The sequence below is a fragment of the Liolophura sinensis genome, chromosome 12, assembly GCF_032854445.1.
Source record: "Liolophura sinensis isolate JHLJ2023 chromosome 12, CUHK_Ljap_v2, whole genome shotgun sequence".
Classification (NCBI taxonomy): Eukaryota; Metazoa; Mollusca; class Polyplacophora; order Chitonida; family Chitonidae; genus Liolophura; species Liolophura sinensis.
Genome location: NC_088306.1, coordinates 25,821,329 through 25,845,323, shown reverse-complemented (window position 1 = coordinate 25,845,323; position 23,995 = coordinate 25,821,329). Strand labels below are relative to the sequence as shown.

Genomic DNA, 23,995 nt, shown 5'->3' with positions numbered 1-23,995 from the left:
GAGTTTCAGAAAGGTGCTTTGAGAGGTGTTTAAAGGTAGGATGATATGCTAGTGGGAAAATGTAAATTTTAGTACCAGAAGAAATATCTTATGACATACACATGGATTTGCCTCCAAAAATGCTCTTTTGTGGTCAGATTTTTAGGTCATTTAGGGTACTCATCCATTGCCATGTGATCACAAACGTTTTCTCCATATGGAGGGGAGTCAAATGACTGCCTTACCTTATCAAGTATCACTGGCTTCCTACAATGAAGCTAAAGCACTACATTAAATTGCACATTCATTAGCCATTAGTTCACTTGGAGATAAACTAAAGTACAGTCAGCTGAGTGATTTAATAGTCAAAGGCAAAGTTTAACTAACATTGTTGCCATAACTGAACACTGCCAGAGTCTCCAGAACATCCATGTAGAACCACTGGCACCAGAACACCCATGTGGATGAAAAGCACTATCTCCCAGACAGCCCTTTGGCAGAGCTTCTTTACAGAAATACCAGCTCAAAGTGATCACCAGCTCTTGAAGGACTAACTGATGTCTTGCAGATTTTCCTCAAAAGAATGGGCGCAAGGCCAAGTCCTCGTACAATTCTTGTACCCACTCAAAAGTCAAATTTATGGAGTGATGAGTTGTTGTTGGAGTAAGAACATCTGTGACAACTATTAAGATGCCACACAGTCAAAAGTTTGAAACCCACAGTTCACCTGCATTTCTTGATTTATTTTCTAATCAACACACAGGTCACCTTTTCACTGGTTTAGGCAAAACAAGTATTTTCACAGGTTTGCACAGTTCAAGCACATTTTCTTTCACTTCCTGAGTTGTCCCCCTTGACGACTGGATTGATCGGGGTGGTACAACAACAACAATGCTCAACTCAACATGGCAAGCCTCTGAAATAAACCAAAAATCAATTGCGAGAACATGTTCCATGGATATTTAGAGTAATTTACCACAAAAAAACTTGATTGCCTTCAACCATTAAATGATCAGACAGTAATTATTTAAATTTTAATTCTTGTGAGAGACTTCAATTCATAGGTACATTCAGGATCACAGAGCCATGGTGGAGTAATGTACCAGACTACTGGGGGACATAAGCATTATCAACACCCTGGAACACTGACCTTCATCATATTTATTTATTTACTTCACTGGCGTTTAACACCCATGGTTCTGCCTGGTTTCCTCCCACCATAATGCCGGCCTCAAACATATAAGTGAAACATTCTTGAGTACGAGGTAAAACACCAATCAAATAAATAAATCAAATACTGGCCTTTAATGCCGTAGTTTTCTTTTACATGAAAACAGTCACCTTTATGGTTGAGTACCCAGAGTAAGCCACCACCACTGCACATGACAAACCTGATTTGAAGTCAGTTATACATGTTGATGTGCATGTTTCTATTCCTTCAGGAAAAGTTAAGGCCTGTCAAAACTGGGTCAAACATTTGGAGAGGTACCACACAGATATTTAGCCAAATAAACGAGCCCTGGCACAGTTTCATTTAACAGTTAACAACCACTGAGTGGAGGCGAGGCAAACTTTACCAATTCACATGTGCTGTAAACCATATTGCACCTAAGGCTTCCTCAATAAATTTTTTTTTGTCTGTTCAAATGACCACCGCTTTCATGCTTTCTGAGATATAAAATCTAGTTAGACAAGACTTTATAGTTTCCACATCACTCATTGTTGGGGTGGGGTGGGGTGGGGTGGGGTGGGGGGTGTATTACTAACCTGACCACAGGGAATGTGAAATCACCACGTCAGAGATGAGTCTGTGGCGTAGAACACTCAGCTTCCTGAAGTCGCCAGCCTTTGGCACCAACAAGTGGGTTTCCGAGTCTGGGTAAATCACCTGCAAAACAAACACTGTCGTGTTAAACAAACAAGGACTCTGGAAGATAATTACAAGTACATGTCCCTAACTGGTTTGAGTCATCAGAATAATGGCTCTGTGAAAGTTCACAATGGAGCAAAAATGGCCATAATTTTGAAGCCTAGCATGAACCGGATCTAATTCCATTTCCAATAAATCCATTTTGAAAAAAACTTCTGGAAAGTCCAAAATGGTACTAAGTTGGTACAAAATGGATGCAGGGGTCCAAAATTCAAACTTGAACAACCAACTTCCAATTCAATACAATAAACCATTATGAAAAAAGGTCCGGAAAAGTATTTGCCTGACGCACAAACAGATAGGGTCCAAAATATAGTAAGTATGGACAAATATTGTTATACCTGTGATGTACAGATATGCACATCTTATAGGTGGAAGACAAATGGGCTTCAATGAACGTTAGATTGTGTGAACTGCCAATGAAGCATTGTCGATCCACCTTTGCTCCAGAAACATACCGGCCCCAATAGTACAGCTGGTGGAGCCTCTACTTCGGGAAGAGTAGATCCAGGGTTAATCCTTGGTCGGGTCAGATACTTTCAAATACTTTAAAAGAGAAAGTTGGAACTTCCTCGCTTGGTGTTTAGCATGAAGGGGATAGTGCAAGTGTCTTGGTTGACCCGCATCAGTATAATGGCTAGGGCGGGGCAGCTTACTTGCCTTCGGTAAGTTGTCTCAGTGAAGCAGCACTAGATAAAAGAGCGGCGGAAATCCGTCCTGGAACAAGGAGGCACATTACATGCACTCTAATGACTCCTTCATCATCACATGACTGAAAAATTGTTAAATAGGACATTAAACCCCAGAGACTCCCTCATTCCACAAACAATGAGAGTGGGGAAATTTTCAAAGTCCTTGTCCAAGGTTGTGTTTGAACCCGCACCTCGTATGTCCTCGTGATAGAACAACAAGCCCTCTCGACAGCTTACCTGTAATCTGATATTCTGTATCTCCTGCACGTTTTCCAAGATGGCATCCACCTCAACGCTGACAGTCAGCCCTGCGGTGAACTTCACAGCATTGTCCGACAGTCCAGTCGGCTGCTTGATCACCGCAGTCGCCTTCCGTATGTGATTGGTCAATGGCAGATGGCAGGGCTTTATCAAAGGGAGAGCAGACTGGATGGTTTTCGCAGTCACAGACGGTCGCAGCATTTCCAGCACGGGCAAGTCTTTCAAAAGCTGTGCTGTGAAAGCATCGGGCTCTACTTCCGTGTTGGAGAGAAACCTGAAATTTATAGGAACATGTAGGAGCTGATGGGTTTCTCATAACACAATGCTGGCCGCAGTCATATAAGTCAAATATTCTTGAGAACAGCATAAAACACTAGTAAAATAAATCAATTAAAGAAATAGAACTTACCCCTACACTAGTACTCGAAGAACATTCATACGTTGCAAACATGAGAGTCTTGTTAAAACATAGTTTGTATGAATTATGAATGACAATTATTAAAGAAATTTACATCTTCCAACTTTGTTGCATCATATCAAAAATGTGTGAAAACTTCTGACCAAGATGGTTACCTAGACAACACGTGCCAAGCCCTACCAGTAATCTGGAGACACTTTGGGTGTATCTAAATCGCTGATGTTATGTTGATCGCACATGAGAATGAGATTTCAAATGCCATAAATTAACAAGAGATCACTGTTTGTAACAAGATTTTCACGCACCATTTCTCCTGGGTTGGAGCAGGGTGCAACAACAACGCTATTGAAATAAAGTGCCCACTGTGCTCTTGTCACACTTACACATTCGTGTCAGCTGACACAAGAACACTGCACTAGGGTTAATGTTAGGTGGATTAAAATACAGATTTTAGGTTAGGGGACTTGAATTGATTCTGATTGGCTGAAGTGGGAGAAAGGCATGTCCAGGCTAGGCCAAGCCTAAGCTCAAGTTTTGGTCCAGCAGATTTATTCAAGCCTGGCGAAAGCTGCAGGGTTTAAACTAGGAAACCCTGTGTCTACTGTCAGCCACTGTCATGGTTGATTCAGTATCCCTATAACAGAAATAATCATATCTTGAGCAAACCATCCCGAACGCACGAGAGTCGGATTTCAACAAAGGATCATTGTGTGTGTACGATCTCACCTCTGCAGTTTGTGCAGACAGTGTACAATGTTCTCGCAGCTAGCTGTCAGTCCCACATTCGTAGGCTCTGACCGCTGGTGTACCAGGTTCCAGGACATTCCCTTCAGCTCTGTCTGTAGCACGACCCCCACCTCTTCACATCCCAGCCCGATGTAGAGGTTCTCCAGTTTGTTACATGCAGACAAAATCTGAACAGAAAGGTAACAATTATGTGACAAGTTGTCTACTTCCTAATTTCTCTTTAATTTGTTGTTGTTTGGTCATACTTCAATTATGCTGACTCTGCCAAAGAGCTCATCTTTTTTTTTTGCCTGTGTTTACTTGTCTCTCAGCGACTTTTTTTAGGCAAAGAATCAGGATAAAATTTTGTGTACAGCTTGTCCATGGGACAAACAATCAAGTCATCATCTTATCTGGATCCAAGACTCTCCACAACCAACACCAACTTTTACAAGACATGCATTTAAATTCAGCTACATCCTCACCTTATCAATCAAAGTCTTGATATGTTTTGTTAAGCTGGATGATGACCCAACTGTAGAAATCTGAAACAGAATATTTTTGTACATATACTGTAAATGTAGCAAAATACTGAAGTGTGCTCAAAACTTAACATGGACCAATCACTTTGTGAATAACATGAAAATCTGAAACCAAACAAAATCTTTTCGTACACATACTGTAATTGTAGCAAAATACTGACATCTGTTTAAGATTATGTGCCTATATCTTTCTATCTTCTCTTAAAAAGAGGGTCTCAGTGACAATGAAGTTGAGAGTTCAAAACAAACTCCCAGCTGGATCGGCTGCACTTTACAATGAACATCACTTTATTTGTAAGGTCCCTATCAAAACATACTGTCCTCTCCCTCACTCTGACTCGACAGTTTTCTCTACCAACCTCAGCAGTGATTAGCAAAAAACAAAGAAATAAATTTTCCTTTCTATTATCACTAACCTGGCTTTGCGGCTGAGGGAATATCTTACGGGAAATTATTATTTGGATATAAGCTTTTTACAGTAATTAAAAATCAATTTACATTTTTATTTTATTTTTTTTTTTCAAAATTTTTCATCTGAAATTCGTGCTAGAAGACGCTATCATGTTCTTCAGGTACTACTGTTTCAACTGCACCAAAATTATTGCAGTACATTATCTTAACACGGTAGCAATAATGACAACTGAAGAAGGAACCCAATACCTTAAGCAGAGCCTGCTGGGTGCTGAGAAAGAGAGCCACACACTCTGCTGACGCAGACTCCCTGGGGTCCAATTCTGACACACGCTCAAAATCCCTGAAGAAAAACAACTTCAAAAGGTAACTTCAAATAAAATACATAGCTTGGGACAAGAGGCATCGGCTGTGAACTGTCCAACAACATCTCTGTGAGCTATAGTGCTAAGGGGAATACTGTAACTGACTTACTTGGCGTACTTGTAGAGGCAAGCAGCCATCAAATATTACTTTTCATTATACTTTTTACTATGTTGAAACTGACATTTTTCAGTTGGATATTATCAGTCTACTTTCCAAACAAACACGTCAAGGATCAATAAAAACCTCCGAATCTGGCAAAACAACATGGACAAAATTTTAGGCCATTTACAGCAGATGTTTTCATTTCTTCAAATGCTGGTTGCACATTTATTATTTAAATATTATTACACATTTATTTTTTTTCTTTCATCTGTGCCATGCATTTTATAAAACAGCTGTTAGTTTTACTGTGAAGAGTGAAGGAAATAGAGGTGAGCTTTTGGGACACCAACACATCACCTCAGACAGCACATAATAAATCTAAGGATGGAAGATCACACCCAAAGAGGCAAGTCCTGGGACTGGACATAATGAACTCCAACAAGGTGAGGGTGCCAGCAAGCACTGAACTTACAAAAGGTCCCTGGGTACTTTTTCAACATACTATTAAAGAAGGCAACAATACTGGTAAGAAGTGAAAATTAGGCTTAAACAAAGTGCATCACAAAAATAAACCTGTTTTGAACAAGAATAGTAACCAATATGTACAGGGAAAAAAACTTTTTTGGTGAGAAGTGGATATGAAAGTTTTGCAAACAGCATTGCTTTAAATAAATCTGGTTTCACTGAAAACAGTGGCAAAGAATTTCTATCTGTCACCTTTCTCATCAACATAGTTCCAAAGGCATCATACTCTACCTTATCGTGATTTCCACTAGCTGCTGAGCCGTAGATAAGTCACATGACCCAAGACACTCTAACCGTTTTACGGACTGCCTGAGAAACTCCCCTGACCCTTCAGAGTGTGCGTGTTTGCTGTCAGTTTTCTCCAGTATCACACACGTGGACTGAAATACAACAAAAGTATTATTTACATTTTGCACTTGCTTTTCAGTTTCATTACTGGATTAACTTATTTATTAGATTGGTGTTTTACGCCATACTCAAGAATATTTTACTGATACGATGACAGCCAACATTATAGAGGGAGGCAACTAGGCAATGCCCGGGTTGCTGGCAGATCTTTCCATGTACGGCCGAAGTGGAAGCCAGTGGCAGTGACACCTTGCAAAGAAGGCAACCCTGTTGTTCATTCAATGACTGTTTTCAGTCAACTCATGCAGAAATTCTATGGAGATCTGCCTACAGCCAAGAACATATACATGTAGGTGCCACTCTGGTAAACCGTCTCACTCAAGCTCCTGTATTGTCTCACCAGTATGTCAGGTATCAGCTCAGGTAACCTGTCTCTCAGGTAACTGTATTGTCTCTAGGTGTACTCACCAATCAATTCACCTGTATTTCAGCTATCCTCTGAGGTTCCTGTATTGTCCCTGGGTTTACTCACTGATCATCATCAACTCACCTGTATATCAGGTACCTGTCTCTCGGGTACCTGTATTGTACCCGAGAGACCTGTATATCAGGTACCAGCTCAGGTAACCTGTCTCTCAGGTTCCTGTATTTTCTCTGGGTTTACTCACTGATCATCATCAACTCACCTGTATGTCAGGTACCAGCTCAGGTAACCTGTCTCTCAGGTTCCTGTATTGTCTCTGGGTTTACTCACTGATCATCATCATCAACTCACCTGTATATCAGGTAACAGCTCAGGTAACCTGTCTCTCAGGTTCCTGTATTGTCTCTGGGTTTACTCACTGATCATCATCAACTCACCTGTATGTCAGGTACCAGCTCAGGTAACCTGTCTCTCAGGTTCCTGTATTGTCTCTGGGTTTACTCACTGATCATCATCAACTCACCTGTATGTCAGGTAACAGCTCAGGTAACCTGTCTCTCAGGTTCCTGTATTGTCTCTGGGTTTACTCACTGATCATCATCAACTCACCTGTATATCAGGTACCAGCTCAGGTAACCTGTCTCTCAGGTTCCTGTATTGTCTCTGGGTTTACTCACTGATCATCATCAACTCACCTGTATATCAGGTATCAGCTCAGGTAACCTGTCTCTCAGGTTCCTGTATTGTCTCTGGGTTTACTCACTGATCATCATCAACTCACCTGTATGTCAGGTACCAGCTCAGGTAGCCTGTCTCTCAGGTTCCTGTATTGTCTCTGGGTTTACTCACTGATCATCATCAACTCACCTGTATGTCAGGTACAGCTCAAGTAACCTGTCCCTCAGGTTCCTGTATTGTCTCTGGGTTTACTCACTGATCATCATCAACTCACCTGTATGTCAGGTACCAGTTCAAGTAACCTGTCTCTCTGGTTCCTGAACTGTCTCTGGGTTTACTCACTTATCATCATCAACTCACCTGTATGCCAGGTACCAGCTCAGGTAACCTGTCTCTCTGGTTCCTGTATTGTCTCTGGGTTTACTCACTGATCATCATCAACTCACCTGTATGTCAGGTACCAGCTCAAGTAACCTGTCTCTCAGGTTCCTGTATTGTCTCTGGGTTTACTCACTGATCATCATCAACTCACCTGTATGTCAGGTACCAGCTCAAGTAACCTGTCTCTCAGGTTCCTGTATTGTCTCTGGGTTTACTCACTGATCATCATCAACTCACCTGTATGTCAGGTACCAGCTTCAGTAACCTGTCTCTCAGGTACCTGTATTGTCTCTGGGTTTACTCACTGATCATCATCAACTCACCTGTATGTCAGGTAACAGCTCAAGTAACCTGTCTCTCTGGTTCCTGAACTGTCTCTGGGTTTACTCACTGATCATCATCAACTCACCTGTATGTCAGGTACCAGCTCAGGTAACCTGTCTCTCAGGTTCCTGTATTGTCTCTGGGTTTACTCACTGATCATCATCAACTCACCTGTATGTCAGGTACCAGCTCCGGTAACCTGTCTCTCAGGTTCCTGCATTCTCTGGGTTTACTCACTGATCATTATCAACTCACCTGTATGTCAGGTACCAGTTCAAGTAACCTGTCTCTCAGGTTCCTGTATTGTCTCTGGGTTTCTCACTGATCATCATCAACTCACCTGTATATCAGGTAACAGCTCCAGTAACTTGTCTCTCAGGTTCCTGTATTGTCTCTGGGTTTCTCACTGATCATCATCAACTCACCTGTATATCAGGTACCAGCTCAGGTAACCTGTCTCTCTGGTTCCTGTATTGTCTCTGGGTTTACTTACTGATCATCATCAACTCACCTGTATGTCAGGTAACAGCTCAGGTAACCTGTCTCTCAGGTACCTGTATTGTCTCTGGGTTTCTCACTAATCATCATCAACTCACCTGTATATCAGGTAACAGCTCAGGTAACCTGTCTCTCAGGTTCCTGTATTGTCTCTGGGTTTACTCACTAATCATCATCAACTTACCTGTATGTCAGGTACCAGCTCAGGTAACCTGTCTCTCAGGTACCTGTATTGTCTATGGGTTTACTCACTAATCATCATCAACTCACCTGTATGTCAGGTAACAGCTCAGGTAACCTGTCTCTCAGGTACCTGTATTGTCTCTGGGTTTCTCACTAATCATCATCAACTCACCTGTATATCAGGTAACAGCTCAGGTAACCTGTCTCTCAGGTTCCTGTATTGTCTCTGGGTTTACTCACTAATCATCATCAACTTACCTGTATGTCAGGTACCAGCTCAGGTAACCTGTCTCTCAGGTACCTGTATTGTCTATGGGTTTACTCACTAATCATCATCAACTCACCTGTATGTCAGGTACCAGCTCAGGTAACCTGTCCCTCAGGTACCTGTATTGTCTCTGGGTTTACTCACTAATCATCATCAACTCACCTGTATGTCAGGTACCAGCTCAGGTAACCTGTCCCTCAGGTACCTGTATTGTCTCTGGGTTTACTCACTAATCATCATCAACTCACCTGTATGTCAGGTACCAGCTCAGGTAACCTGTCCCTCAGGTACCTGTATTGTCTCTGGGTTTACTCACTAATCATCATCAACTCACCTGTATGTCAGGTACCAGCTCAGGTAACCTGTCCCTCAGGTACCTGTATTGTCTCTGGGTTTACTCACTAATCATCATCAACTCACCTGTATGTCAGGTACCAGCTCAGGTAACCTGTCCCTCAGGTACCTGTATTGTCTCTGGGTTTACTCACTAATCATCATCAACTCACCTGTATGTCAGGTACCAGCTCAGGTAACCTGTCTCTCAGGTAACCTGTCCCTCACGTACCTGCATTGTGCCTGGATTTACTCACTGATCATCACTTAAGCTCCATCCAGACTACTGTGAAGTACTTAATTTTCATGTGGAACTAATTTTCGCCGATTTCACGGTCAATAAATAATTCCAGCGGAAAAAATATCCAATATTGGATCATATACTACAGGTAGTAGTAATAATGAAGTGAAAACTTAGCCAGGGTGATGGTAGTCATGCTAAGAAAGCCTGACAGGCCAGCTACATTTTTCAACATCAAGGAAGGGAAGTAATGGTTTAAATATATACAAACTCTGGTGCTAAGGCTTGGGGGGTTATAAAAAAAAGTGGGAGTTCATCTTTCTTAAGTTTGAGCAATCTTCGCTATGCCTGTTAAGTAACAGAAAAGTAGATACCAGCACGTGCTGGCTTCTAGTGAATGTTGCTCTGATACGCGCCATCCCATTGGCTGTGTCTCTCCTGTGGTCCAATGGGTGAGCTTCTAACACACTGTTAAGTGTGTGCAACAACACAATGGCTGTTTGACAGCTACGGCAATGTTTGCGGTTTCTGACCTGCTACAGAGGACGATTAATACTGAAAACAATGCAAAACTTACCGTGTTACTTGATAAAGAATAAGTGACTGGCGATGATAATGGTGAACTCATATGTTTTGTGTTGAACTGCTCAAAAGCTGACAGGTAACTGCCAGGTGCTTAAAATGCTCATCAATGATTCGAAAAGAAGGGACACCTGTTTGCCTACTGCTCACGGCAGGTGCGAAAGTAATCTTCTAATGTAGTGATAATCCATCCCCCATTGTTTTAATCTCTGATCCAAATCATGAGGATTAGCGCTATTAACATAGGAGGATTAAAGCAACCCATGATGATACCTGTTTTACATGCTTGAATAATTTCGGCCATAAAATATGTTGGAAAATCTTAAGATTTTAAGATCTGTTTTTCAGTATTTTCTTAAATATGCGAAAATTGATTCCCGCGAACATATTTTTGGAGAAAATACGCCAAAATAAATTCCAGCAACTAACAAGTACTTTACAGTACTCAACATCATTCAACTTTTGTTCACTCACCAGCAAGTTGAATGCTGCTGAGGTAAGTTGAGTGTCCCGTCCACTCTGCAAATCAGATTTTGTTCCGATTCAACAAAACTGGACGGTGTTGAGTGTTGTTGAACGGAGTAGAAGAACCCATCCAGACTACTCAACACAGCTCAACTGGTTGACTCTACTTCAAGTTGACTCTTGTTTAGTCAACAAAAGTTGAGTGATGTTGGGTAGTCTAGATGGGGCTTTACTAACCTGTATGTCAGGTACCAGCTCTGGTAAACTGTCTCTCAGGTACCTGTAATGCCTCCAGATGAAGTCTTGGAACAGTGGCATGATGGTGGGGCAGTGAGGGGCTGAATTAAACACCAACACCAGGATGCTAATGTCTGGGGTAAGTCAAGGAATAAGAGACTGAAAAATTGACTGATTTATGAAAACATCAACTGATCAAATGATTCATAATAATTGTATCAACTGATCAAATGATTCATAATAATTGTATCAACTGATCAAATGACTCATAATAATTCTAATAAAAATAACTAAAGTGGATGAATTAAGTGCTGCATCACTGAAATGCAATGCAGATGAATCCTATGTTCACACAACAGGATCAGTGGGAAGGCCAGTATTTCAAACTGCAAATACAGAAAGTACCAACACTTAGCCCTTGGCTAACTACTGAAAATATTACAGTGCTACTGAAGAATGCCTTTCTAGGAAAACTGATTAAGGAAACCAAACAACATATCTTTTGATTGTTTTTACATGTAACAAATCCCACTCTTATTTAGAGTTCATGATTGATTGATTGATCGATTGGGGTTTAACACTATGCACAAGAGTTTTTCACTTATATGATGATAGTCAGGTTTTTGGGAGGAAGAAACTGGACACAATCAATCAAATCATAAAAAGGATAAACTAATTCAATTACATAACAAGCATGATTGATTCATTTTGGAATTCATAATATGGGTACAACATTTAAAGAATAGAAAGTCAAATGTCTTGAGTCAGGTTTAAAACCTGCCACCTTGCAACTACATAAAAATGAAAGGGATACATGCAGGGTCATCCATGTTGGGCTCTGGGGTGTCAAAGTAAGGATGTACTAAGAGCAGATCAGGGACCAGGGCTAGGGTCAACTCAGGGTGGTTCCCACTCAGCTGCTGGAAACACCTGTGAAAACAAAGGATTCAGATTTTTCTGTACCTGGGGTTTATTTATATATTTATTTATCTGATTGGTGTTTTACGCAGTATTCAAGAATATTCCACTTATACGATGGCGGCCAGCATAATGGTGGGAAGAAACAGGGCAGAACCCTGCGGGAAACCCACGACCATTCGCAGGTTGCTGGCATATTATCGGTAAAGTGTCTGAGAAACATGTAATTAATTTAATTTTTTATGGCCTAACTGAACCCAAATTTTTTTCACACATTTTTTATATTTTCGCTTTTTCACAAATTTGACTGTTTAAACAGGAAGTTGGTTGTCAATATCTTCCTCAACAATACTTCACTTTATACTGCAGTCAATACCCTGGATAAACCATTCGGCTAGCAACAGCTGACACTGCTCACATGTGCACACTGAACAAACATTTAGTTTGTCTCAACCAATGAATGAAATTCAAACTTAAGCCATTGCATGTACTTCTCAAAATTGATTCAAAATTGTTGAAGTTAAGGACATCACAGCTGCGTTAACATAATTTTCAACGCAGTATCAAAATTCACGGCATAACTGAGCCAAGCAATATCAGCAATAAGGAAATGAGCTTTTCTGAATTTTTTCACAGAAATACAAGAACATGATTAGAACTATTCTGCAGTCGTTCATAAATAACATTTGTATGTCACATGCAAAAAGGTGGACCAAAATGTTACTAAATGTACTAGTCTTACTTCCAGACTGATTCCTTGTCCTGAGGGTATCTCTTCAAATTATCCAATAGGGCAACGACACAGCTGTTTAGACATTCCTTGGTGGCCAATTGCATGTTCCCTAACATCTCACGAAGAGCCTCCCTTGATATAACTGAGAAATCCTATCATACAAAAAGCACAAAAATTAGTATGATACTTTCAACGCCTTCTATAAGAAAGTGGATAAATAGATTTTTAGTCCTGTTAAGAACAGTACAATGACAAACATTTTAATACACTTCTACACCCTGTTGAGGTCATCCACCTTAAGGACCCTACTCTGCATCTGCCTGGTTCAATGTCACATAGGCATTATTATCATGTCACAACAGGCTAACTTTACGGAAATTGCCAAAGATTTTCCTTTGGGGAACTGGGAACTCTGGGGAAGTCAGAGGAGTTTTCGTATTGTTAATCAGTGCAAATCCTTTCAAACCATGGTATTAGCTGTGTTCCATAGCAATTCCTTCTATCATTTTAATATTTCCACCTTTGCAACTGGAGTAGTACTCTAATACAAGATATATACAAGTCAAGAAACATCTATTCATCTATATGACATCTCAAAAACAAACCTGCAGAGTGCCTAAAAAGATTTCATTTTAATATTTCCACCTGGCCTCTGTTGGGGCCGATGCAGCATTTTAACAGAGTTTCACCTATATGACATCTCACATACATACCTGCTGAATGCCTTGGCCCTAAAATGATTTCATTTTAATATTTCCACCTGGCCTCTGTTGGGGCCGAAGCAGCATTTTAACAGAGTTTCACCTATATGACATCTCACATACAAACCTGCTGAATGCTTGGCCCTAAAATGATTTCATTTTAATATTTCCACCTGGCCTCTGTTGGGGCCGATGCAGCATTTTAACAGAGTTTCACCTATATGACATCTCACATACATACCTGCTGAATGCCTTGGCCCTAAAATGATTTCATTTTAATATTTCCACCTGGCCTCTGTTGGGGCCGAAGCAGCATTTTAACAGAGTTTCACATATATGACATCTCACATACATACCTGCTGAATGCCTTGGCCCTAAAATGATTTCATTTTAATATTTCCACCTGGCCTCTGTTGGGGCCGAAGCAGCATTTTAACAGAGTTTCACCTATATGACATCTCACAAACAAACCTGCAGAGTGCCACCTGGCCTCTGTTAGGGCCAAAGCAGCATTTTAACAGAGTTTCACCTATATGACATCTCACAAACAAACCTGCAGAGTGCCACCTGGCCTCTGTTAGGGCCAAAGCAGCATTTTAACAGAGTTTCACCTATATGACATCTCACATACATACCTGCTGAATGCCTTGGCCCTAAAATGATTTCATTTTAATATTTCCACCTGGCCTCTGTTGGGGCCGAAGCAGCATTTTAACAGAGTTTCACCTATATGACATCTCACAAACAAACCTGCAGAGTGCCACCTGGCCTCTGTTAGGGCCAAAGCAGCATTTTAACAGAGTTTCACCTATATGACATCTCACAAACAAACCTGCAGAGTGCCACCTGGCCTCTGTTAGGGCCAAAGCAGCATTTTAACAGAGTTTCACCTATATGACATCTCACAAACAAACCTGCTGAATGCCTTGGCCCTAAAATGATTTCATTTTAATATTTCCACCTGGCCTCTGTTGGGGCCGAAGCAGCATTTTAACAGAGTTTCACCTATATGACATCTCACATACATACCTGCTGAATGCTTGGCCCTAAAATGATTTCATTTTAATATTTCCACCTGGCCTCTGTTGGGGCCGAAACAGCATTTTAACAGAGTTTCACCTATATGACATCTCACAAACAAACCTGCTGAATGCTTGGCCCTAAAATGATTTCATTTTAATATTTCCACCTGGCCTCTGTTGGGGCCGAAGCAGCATTTTAACAGAGTTTCACCTATATGACATCTCACATACATACCTGCTGAATGCCTTGGCCCTAAAATGATTTCATTTTAATATTTCCACCTGGCCTCTGTTGGGGCCGAAGCAGCATTTTAACAGAGTTTCACCTATATGACATCTCACATACATACCTGCTGAATGCCTTGGCCCTAAAATGATTTCATTTTAATATTTCCACCTGGCCTCTGTTGGGGCCGAAGCAGCATTTTAACAGAGTTTCACTTATCTGACATGTCAAATACAAACCTGCAGAACGCCTAAAATGATATCTAGCTGATCTTCTCGCAGCACCACCTGGTGGCTGATTTTGCGAAGACTATTGATGGCATTGAGTCGAACACTCTCGATTTCATCATTAAACATGTCGATCATGCTGTCCTGGGAGAGAACGGCAAAGTTCTGGGACTGGGCAGCCAACTCGCACAATGAGTCCAGCGCAGCATTCCTCACCTCTGCAAATACAATTAAACATAAGATAAGAATAATTGTTTAAACTATATAACTCATGAAATCTGTCAATTTGGCTAATTTTTTACATTTTACCACAAGTACATAATAGGTAAGTGTGCCTTGCTCTCTTAATATCATTCCCCATCTAGGTACTTCCATTCCCACTCGGCAATGGTTGATCTGACATTTCCATTCAGAGACGAATGCGTCACAATGCATTCTGGTGAATGCATCACAATGCATTCTGGTGAAACACTACTTGCCTATCATGACAAAATATTTCCCATAATTCCTCAGTATTGCCTTGTGTATTTTCAGTAACATCGCCAGAGTGACCTATCAGGCCAGAGGCAGTTTAGACAGGTGAACTAGCACATAATGTAGTGGCAAACGTCTCTCTGTACTCCTGATTTTACATAGTTGACTGGCATTTAGGCCACACTTGAGAATATTTCAGGGAGCTGATCAGCTTTATTGATGATAACAGGCACCGAATCTTCGTAAAAACATAGCCAAACATCATGACGTAAAATGATAAGAGTCGAGATTCAAGCGAAAGCTGAATAAGGAGGCATGACCTCATGTATCACGGGTTAGCCATCGGCAGCGTGGCATTTTACGGCCACTAGGCCAGTTATACAAACACTTCCATTTTTAGCCATGTAAACTGGGTGCAGCTGCTGTCACCCAGACCACAGACAAACAAAACTGACCTTGAAAGGAACCTGCCAAACCTCTTCAACCACAACATCTGATTGGTCAACGGTTGGTCATCTTTCAGTAAAACCGATTTGATTAATCTATTATCCTTATGGTGATCAAATCTTTGGACACCAAGGAAAGCTTTTATACTGCCTCAGACAGTATAATATAAGTAAAATAAGTTTGTAGGTTGACCATTATTTAAGTGATTGGGACAATAAGTTTTATTACCCTAAATGACCTAAAATTTTGCCCACAAAAGTTCATTTTTACAGGCAATTAAATGTCACAAAATATTGTCTTTGGTGCTGAAAAATACAATTTTCAAGTAGAATATCATCCCAAGTATCAAGTAAACCTCAAATCATCTTTCTAAAATCAACAGAGCTCTCACAATTAAGGAAAACATGCAAGTTAGTCCCGGAAGAAATTTATTGTCATTTATTGTATTTCAATATTAACATAAAATATGAACAAATTTGACCACAGACCTACAGTATGTCTCGGCATAATAAGGGAGCGCTATATAATCTGGATAGAGTTTTGTATAATGGGTTCAAATGAGCGTGCTATACTTTACTAGTTCAGTTTATTTAGGATTTAAGGGCGTGATGTATTTACCCAGGAACTCATCTTCTAGCCCATGTACAAAAGCCCCACAAGCTCCAAAGCTCATCACGTTAATACTGTCCGGGTCCACAGCCTCCTTCGGGGCATCATCTGCCCATTTCTGCCCAGAAGACCACTCCCCTGTGGAATAGTGCTCTTTGGCACGTTCATGGGCGCTGCGCTTTCTCTATAACACAGACAGGTAATTATTGACAACTTCAGCTCAAGTTTGACAATGGTAAAATGTCAGCCAAAATTACCCAGAATTTACAACTTCATTGAAGTAAAGACTGTACAGAAAGTGAAGAAGTGATAGGATGCTAATGAAAGCTATATCAAGTATCACTTATTATTCGATTTATTTCATTGTTGCTTGATGCCATACTCACGAATTTTTCATTTCTGCAATGGTGGTCAGTTATAAATCAGATTGTTGCGGTGGTGGTGGGGGAGGGGGGGAGTGGAGAAACCACAGACCTTTGGTAAGTTACTAATAAACTTTCCCAAGCTGGGAAATCTACAAATTTATCCTAGTACCTGTCACTTTTCCAAATATTTCTTTATATATCACATTTACACTCTGGTCATACATGCTCATCAACTGCTAAGTATCATTGGCCATTATATACAAAACAAATGAACCACACAAAAAACAAAGACAACAGACATCATTTTTATTTACGGATGTTACACAGAGCAAATTTCTATGAATTCTACCAACAAGGTCTCCTAATCCGACGTGTCATTCCAAATAACCAGAAATAGCTGGATTTTTTTCACTGCACAGTAGCATGACATTTCACTGATCACAACTCTGGTAATATTTAATACCGAAATACCACCTCTTTCATTTGCATCAATACATGGGATCATAGCCTTTCAATTGTTCTGTTCTGCAACAGTTTTTTTTTTACACCTGCATATTTTAACAGTAACACATGTGCATATATGTCATTGAACAGTCTGTAGATTTAAAACGTCAGCACGTTAAGAACAGTAAGTCTTACCCTCATGTTTGACATCAATTTTTTATCCAAAGTCTGCTCCAGAAACTTCGGGCTAACTTGATGAAGAGAACCCTGGAAGATGTATGGTAAATATGACATAAATATGAACAACACAATTTCACATCCTATTAACTACGTCTTTGTTTACTTATTCATTTGATTGTTTGTTGATAGAATACTGATATAAAAGAACTGATATTAGCTACACCTTTATTTGGTCGAATCCAGAGTGACAAGGATAAACCACTGGCCTTTGGCAAGTGACGGACAAACTTTCTGCCATGTGACATACAGATATGAACGTAGTGGTGGAAGACAAGTGCATCTTAAGATCCTGACTACAACAACACATTTTAAATTTTAAATGCGAATTTTAATTTTCCTTGATAAAGTGATATACAGAGTTATACCAAGCTAAAAATGCAAATATTGATGTTACTACTACATATTACTTCACAATGACTTGACAGTTGTTTTGTTCTTCTTTTCTGACATCTCCATCCACTGAAAACTGAGAACATGAAAAAATGTACATAGGTAAACTGACCAATAGTGTAGCAGCCTCCGTTCTCACACGCACCGACAGATCGTTGACCATGTTGCAGATTTTAGCAAATCCGTCATCAACCATGCGTAACTCTTCATCTGAGTCGCTAACAGGAACGGGACTGGACGGGATGAAATGGTAAGATATTTGCATCAAGATTTTCATTTTTGTCATAAAATATTCAGTGCTTCATGTGCGAAATAATAATCATTGTGCAAATGCAAAAGATTCGAAATTTGAGTTTCACATTCATTACTGATGTGTTTCTGTCTTTTTGAGTTGACTGAGTTGACTGCAGGTCAGCACTACAAATGCCTTGTGATACCCCTTTTTCAACTCCACCCACCCACTCCCCACCTCCCCACCACCACCACCACCCACCCCAATCCCCAGCCTCTAACACCAGATTGGTCTGCATGTATGGCACCTGTCCCTGATGACCTAACCCTGGCTTTACACTACAGCTAATCTCACCTCTCTGGGTAGAGATGACAGAGCAGCCAGACCAGCTTAACAGCAGCCATTCTCACACTCTCATAGTCATCTGTCAGAGCTTGGTTGGCCTGTTTGTACAGAGTCTGTTCCAGCTTCAAGCCTCTCTGGTGTAACTGTATCTGTAGACAGGAAATAAATTTGTTTATTTGATTGGAGTTATTATCGTACTCAAGAAAACTTCATTTATACGACAACAGGGAGGGAGGATGCCAAGACGCCAGGAGACACCCAGGAACATCAGCAGGTAGCCGAGTCAGGTAAATTTGTACACAAAAATTACAGTGATCTGTTTATACCTTGAGATGATGCACCTGAAATACTGCAGATTATTAGAATAACAGCCTCATTTATTCTATATAGGTGTCATTTTAGACACGGTAGTGTCTCCCCCAGAGGGGTGGGAACTCTGAAAATGCCCAATGGCAAGTATCAAAGTTAAAAGCAGCAAAAACTGGTTGAAACTATAAAATCAAGAGAAATTTTAAGATTGTAAACTGATTTATGAAGCCCAGGATAAATGTGTAAGAAATCAAAAGTGAAATATGTGTAGGCTATGGTGAAGAACAGACAGCTTCTGCAAACTCAAACATATATTCTACATGAGGCGAAAAAACAGTTCATCTCTCGACATTTCTGTGATTCTCAGTGGTTGATGTCTTCTGCATTCTCTTGCCTATTAACAATTGATAGTGTTGTGAAATACCCTACATGTAGGCCTAAGGCGTACTTCAACAGTGAAGATCCAACGTTTGAAAAACTAATTTCGTAATACATGTAAATCATAGCATGCTATTGTGTGATAAGGGAGGTAATTCAGATGAGGCCTATTGATCCACAAATGACCTACCATGGCCTGGAACGCACTGGTTCTAACACGTGGGTCAGAATCCTGAGTAAACTGACCGAGTAACTTCTGAACTTGTGACAAGGTATTTGATTGGCTTTCCTCCTGCCGGTCTGGGACATGTGACGCCAGGGAGCCAATGATATCCAAGCAGTTGCTCCTGACAAGATGGCTGGTGTCAGTCAAATGCTGCAGCAATACAGATGTAGAATAAAATGAAAATTAACTGATGTTCACTGATATGTTCACTTTAAAGGTATTTCAAAATGATATCCAATGCATCTGAATGTATGTTTTTTCTTAGGATTTAAGGTTACACCAGTTTAAATTATTTTTTTTTAGGGGAAGAATATGGAAGGTGTAATTGTAAAACTTAAAAATTATATTCTTATTTGTGGGAAATGTGGACTGTTCCAGCAATTATTCCTGTTAGAATATATATATTTATACGATCAGAAAGCTATGAAAAACACGAAAATCATTACAAAAAACCCAAGGTCAGACAAAATAGAAAGGTGGATTTTCAGTTTTATTTCAATTTCGAGTTTTGCATTTTTTAATGTCAGCTCTCTCATGAAAACACACAAAAAAATTGGTGTTGCCTAATGCCACTTTGAACACGATTACAGTCGTTTCATGAGTTTCTGTGTGCCTGGCTAGTTTCAAAAGTGACATTTCTAAGTGCTGCCTCACTGGAAGAACATGTCAATGAGATCAGATCTCCACTCAGTTACACTGTACTGACATCTGGGAAGCCAGTCATTGACCAATCTTCAATTCTGAGGACTCACTGATGGAAGTAACATTCCTAGACTGCCAACCTGCAGGTTTTTGGCTTGACTCCACTCATCCTTGAAATATGGATCTGTTTGACCACTGCAAAGTGGTACAGGAGTATTTCTAAATATATGTGTGAGACATGAGAAACCCACCCAGGATTGGGAGAAGCAGCGAGGAAGACGATCCCCAGCCAAATGAGCCGTGAGTTCAGGGAAAGCTGGTTTTAGAGTGTTTTGAGAGTACTTACAAACATTCATGTAAACAGGTATAAACACTCATATAATTGATATTCAAAATTTCTGAATCTTTGATATTATTGTAGCGAATTCCACGAAATCATTTCTGACCAAAATCCAAATAACAACTTGGTGCTACAAACAGAAAATAAGGGCTGGAGACTGTCAAAAAAGGCACTGAAGAAAAATAGCTGATTGAATTTTCCTTTTCACTTTATGTCCAAGACACAGTAAGATTTGCCAATATCTACAGCTTAATACATGCAGCTACAAACACACTTGCCACTTTGTGCAACTTCAGTTTTTTAAATCTGTTTTGCCTTCCATACGACTCTTTTGACAGACAAATTCAATGCAATCCCTGTCTACGTTCTATCACTTGCAGTTCAACTAGGGTTAAGCATGGGTTACCTAGGAAAAAACGATTGGATGCATTTGCATTGCTTTTGTTGCTGTTCATATTAGTGTTTTCCAATTTTTTCTTGGCATTCATAACCTGGCATACTGGCTACAGAAATTTCAATCAAGACAGAAGAAATCCCAACTTGGAAATCAGGCGAATTCATATACTTTACAAAAAAAGTTTTTTTTGGTGGTGGGGGGGGGGGGGGGCTCACATGATGCTGCAGTTTATTTTCCTTTCACAAATTATCATTTTAAAAGGAGACCATGACGGAATTTAGGTAGAGCTGTCAAATTAAGGGACATGGCATAACACCCTACAAAAATTGCCGAGCTAAGAGTTTTTATTGCATACTTTGTTTACTTTAAGTTTCTAAATGGACGCAGCAGGATTTTACAAACCTCTTTGGCAAGACTGACTATCTGTTGATGAATGGAAGCATGCAGAGGCAAGGACTGGCCAATGGACAACAGGCAACTCAGCAGCTGACCTTTGACCTTGTGAGATTCTGTACAAAAGAAAATGGTACACAACAGGAAAATTAAACAGTATCGTAAGTTTACACAAGGTTTAGTTTACAGATAGCAAATTTGCAAACACTGACCATTATTCGTGATGCACTTCCCTTTCTCACCTCAAATTTGTCAAAGAACGAGCAACAAAGAAAAATGCCAACTACGGTAATAATTATTAATGTATGTCACATGTTAATTTCTATGGGGTAGTAAGTAATGACTCAAAGTGACAAATTTACAGTCTTAAAAAATACAGAACCCTAGTTCTTTCGACCGTCTCTGCAACCAATATTTTGAAATATTCTTAGATAACAATGGAGAACAGAGAAATAATTTGCACAGTTTTATGAAGGTGGCATCTTAAATGACACAAGCACTTCACATTTAGCGTTATTTTATTAATAATTGTAAACCTAAATTGCATTGAAAAAAGTACTTTAGCAGTTGAAAAGGTTGAAGATTTACAATATGTGATGTCTGAATTGACAGAAAGACTTTTGATGTCTTGAAACAAACAATACATCCAAAAAGGAATAACTGAACTTCACTGACTCACACATGGCTATATTCTCCACAGCTTTATCAAAGTTACAATGTTTCAGTTTTTACCATATCATATCTTACTTTCAGATTTCAGCAAGGGCAACACTTCGTCAAACATGGCTTCACAATTAAAGCCAGGAGCTTTTGCCAGTTTACTCAGCAAATGTGCAATCGTAACTCTGACTGCTGTCCCCTTTTCTCTGTGAAAATGAACTAGTAAATCCCTAACAACACCAGCGATGTTCTCTGAGGAAATCGGTAAAGAGTCTTCAAACAGAAGTAATCTCTGGAGTGCATCTTGTGAGGATGTTGAAGATTCAAGGCCAAGGTTAATTTCCTGTGAAGGAGGCTTTTGAATCAACCGTAGCTTTTTCACAGGACGGGGCTCCTCCTGGAACATGAACATATTAAACTGTGGTCTGTGATGAAAGATATTACATTGTGGCTAGAGACATAAATTTTGTTGACAGACAGTTCAGTTCAAAACTCAAGTTCACTGATGGTAAACATTAACCAAAATCTTGAAGACAAACAACAGTAATCATGTTTACAAAAAAGTGTTTGAAATTACATTTCATAATCCTTGCTGAAACAATGTACAAAACATTAGGAATACAACTAAAAAAAAATAGGGCTTCACGCCTGTTCTGAATACTCTGAAGATTCATGACATTAGGTTTCGCTTTGTTTTTTGTTTTAAAAACTGATGCAGTTATCTGCCCTTATCAATTATGTTGTGGCTGTTCGCTTTGAGCATCACAAAGGAATCTCGGGCCCACGCAGCCTAATACATTGACACTGTGCTTGTGATAAATAAACAGAAAAAAAAATAAGGAACACAATTGTCTGCACACTTTAGGTTGTGGAAACGCATTTCAATAATGAGTAATTTTAGTCTCAAATGCCATGCCACGGCAACTGCATCAGGTTTTGAAATGGAGCGAGCTACATGTATGATGCTGGTTTGTGGGCCATCCTTGGCTGGACAGACTTTTTGACAAACCTAACGCTATCTCGGACTAGTTCTGAAGTAATTAAAAATTATCCCCCTTTGAGCCCATAACCATCTCAGGGCTATTTATTCTGATAACAGATCATCTTATCTTTTCAATTAACAGTAAATCTGCTGCTTTTCTTATAGATCAGATAATGCATCTTCGACAGTATTTGCAGATATCACACTCATGACCCAGCAACGATCTAGCCCAAAGCTAGCTGGACGTTCCTACCATAATGCCCAACTTTGGTCATATATAGACTCCCAAAAGGATAATTTCACCAAAAAAGAACGTCTCAAACCCCTACCTTATTTTAGCTATCTACCAATTCCCTTAAACTCCTGTAATACTCCTGCAATGTAATATATCAAAGCCAGCATTGAGAAACCATCTTTCAGCAGTAATCCTGGTCTTTAAACTTTGGAATGCAACAACTCAAATCAACGTCTGCCATGTTTGGACTTAGTTTTTCATCTTCAGGTAGGGTGGTGAAAATTTTATCCCATCCAACATTCTGTTTGCAGGGGATACAATTCTTAAAGAGAATATGTTGGGTATTTCTCAATTTAGAATAGATTTATTATAGTCGCAAAGGTTTCCGTGGTATACGCTCCTCAACATATACCGCCATCTTCCCATTACTCCACTAAGAAGCAAGACATGTGCATACCAGCTCAACATTGTGGCAATCGCCGAAGACAGTATACCGTGGAAGCCTTCATGGCTATAATAAATCTATTCTAAATCATGTAGGAACGTATGGTGGCGGTGCGGTGGATGCGGAAAGCAGGGTTTTAGGTTGGTGTCTTTTATTTGCGCGAGACTTGTTCGAAAACAACGGCAATCAGCCTGGACCTTCCTTGAGTACGACATTAACATTGAAAACGTCTGTATAAGAAACGCAGTAGGAGTCTTTCTGGGCTAGCTTTGGACTAGCAAAGATCGCGTTGTTGTTGTTTCTGTCTAGTTTTCTAAGACCAAACTTCGGCGCTCAGCACAGCTTTGGTGCAAGTGAGCAATTCTTTGTTAGTTTATGTTAAGTAGCTGAATTTGTGTGAACCTATAGCATTGTCAGGAATCACAGATTACCTGAATCACTTGACTAAACTCGGCGAGTGCACGTTTCTTCAACAGCGCCGCCATTTTCACTGTTTTCGTTTTTCAATAAGGCGTCCACCGATACGCATGAGTCTGAAAACTAAATCAATGGTATTCTACACACATTTTCCTCTGATTACAAAGTAATGCATTGTTTATGTTATTTGTGCGATATACAATGCCATAATTGATTGATTTTTACGGCTAGATCAGCATTGAGTTCTCTCCCTGTAGATTCCGGATGCGGCTGTAAATTTAGAA

The 23,995-nt window shown here is 40.0% G+C and overlaps 1 protein-coding gene across 1 annotated transcript; it reads right to left on the bottom strand.

Annotated features, from left to right (window-relative positions):
- Positions 1-81: 81 nt before the first annotated feature.
- LOC135479642 (integrator complex subunit 4-like) lies at positions 82-23,779 on the bottom strand. The gene is made up of 19 exons (XM_064759539.1): positions 23,726-23,779; positions 21,720-22,029; positions 20,982-21,088; positions 19,165-19,350; positions 18,297-18,436; positions 17,823-17,943; positions 17,276-17,347; positions 16,281-16,455; positions 14,754-14,959; positions 12,575-12,717; positions 11,729-11,844; positions 10,915-11,048; positions 6,184-6,332; positions 5,209-5,302; positions 4,492-4,551; positions 4,007-4,194; positions 2,839-3,136; positions 1,747-1,867; positions 82-895 (listed from the first exon to the last, which is right to left on the bottom strand). Exons 1-19 carry the CDS (start codon positions 23,777-23,779, stop codon positions 744-746), a joined length of 2,826 nt encoding a protein of 941 aa, XP_064615609.1. The 3' UTR covers positions 82-743.
- Between the last annotated feature and the right edge of the window lie 216 nt (positions 23,780-23,995).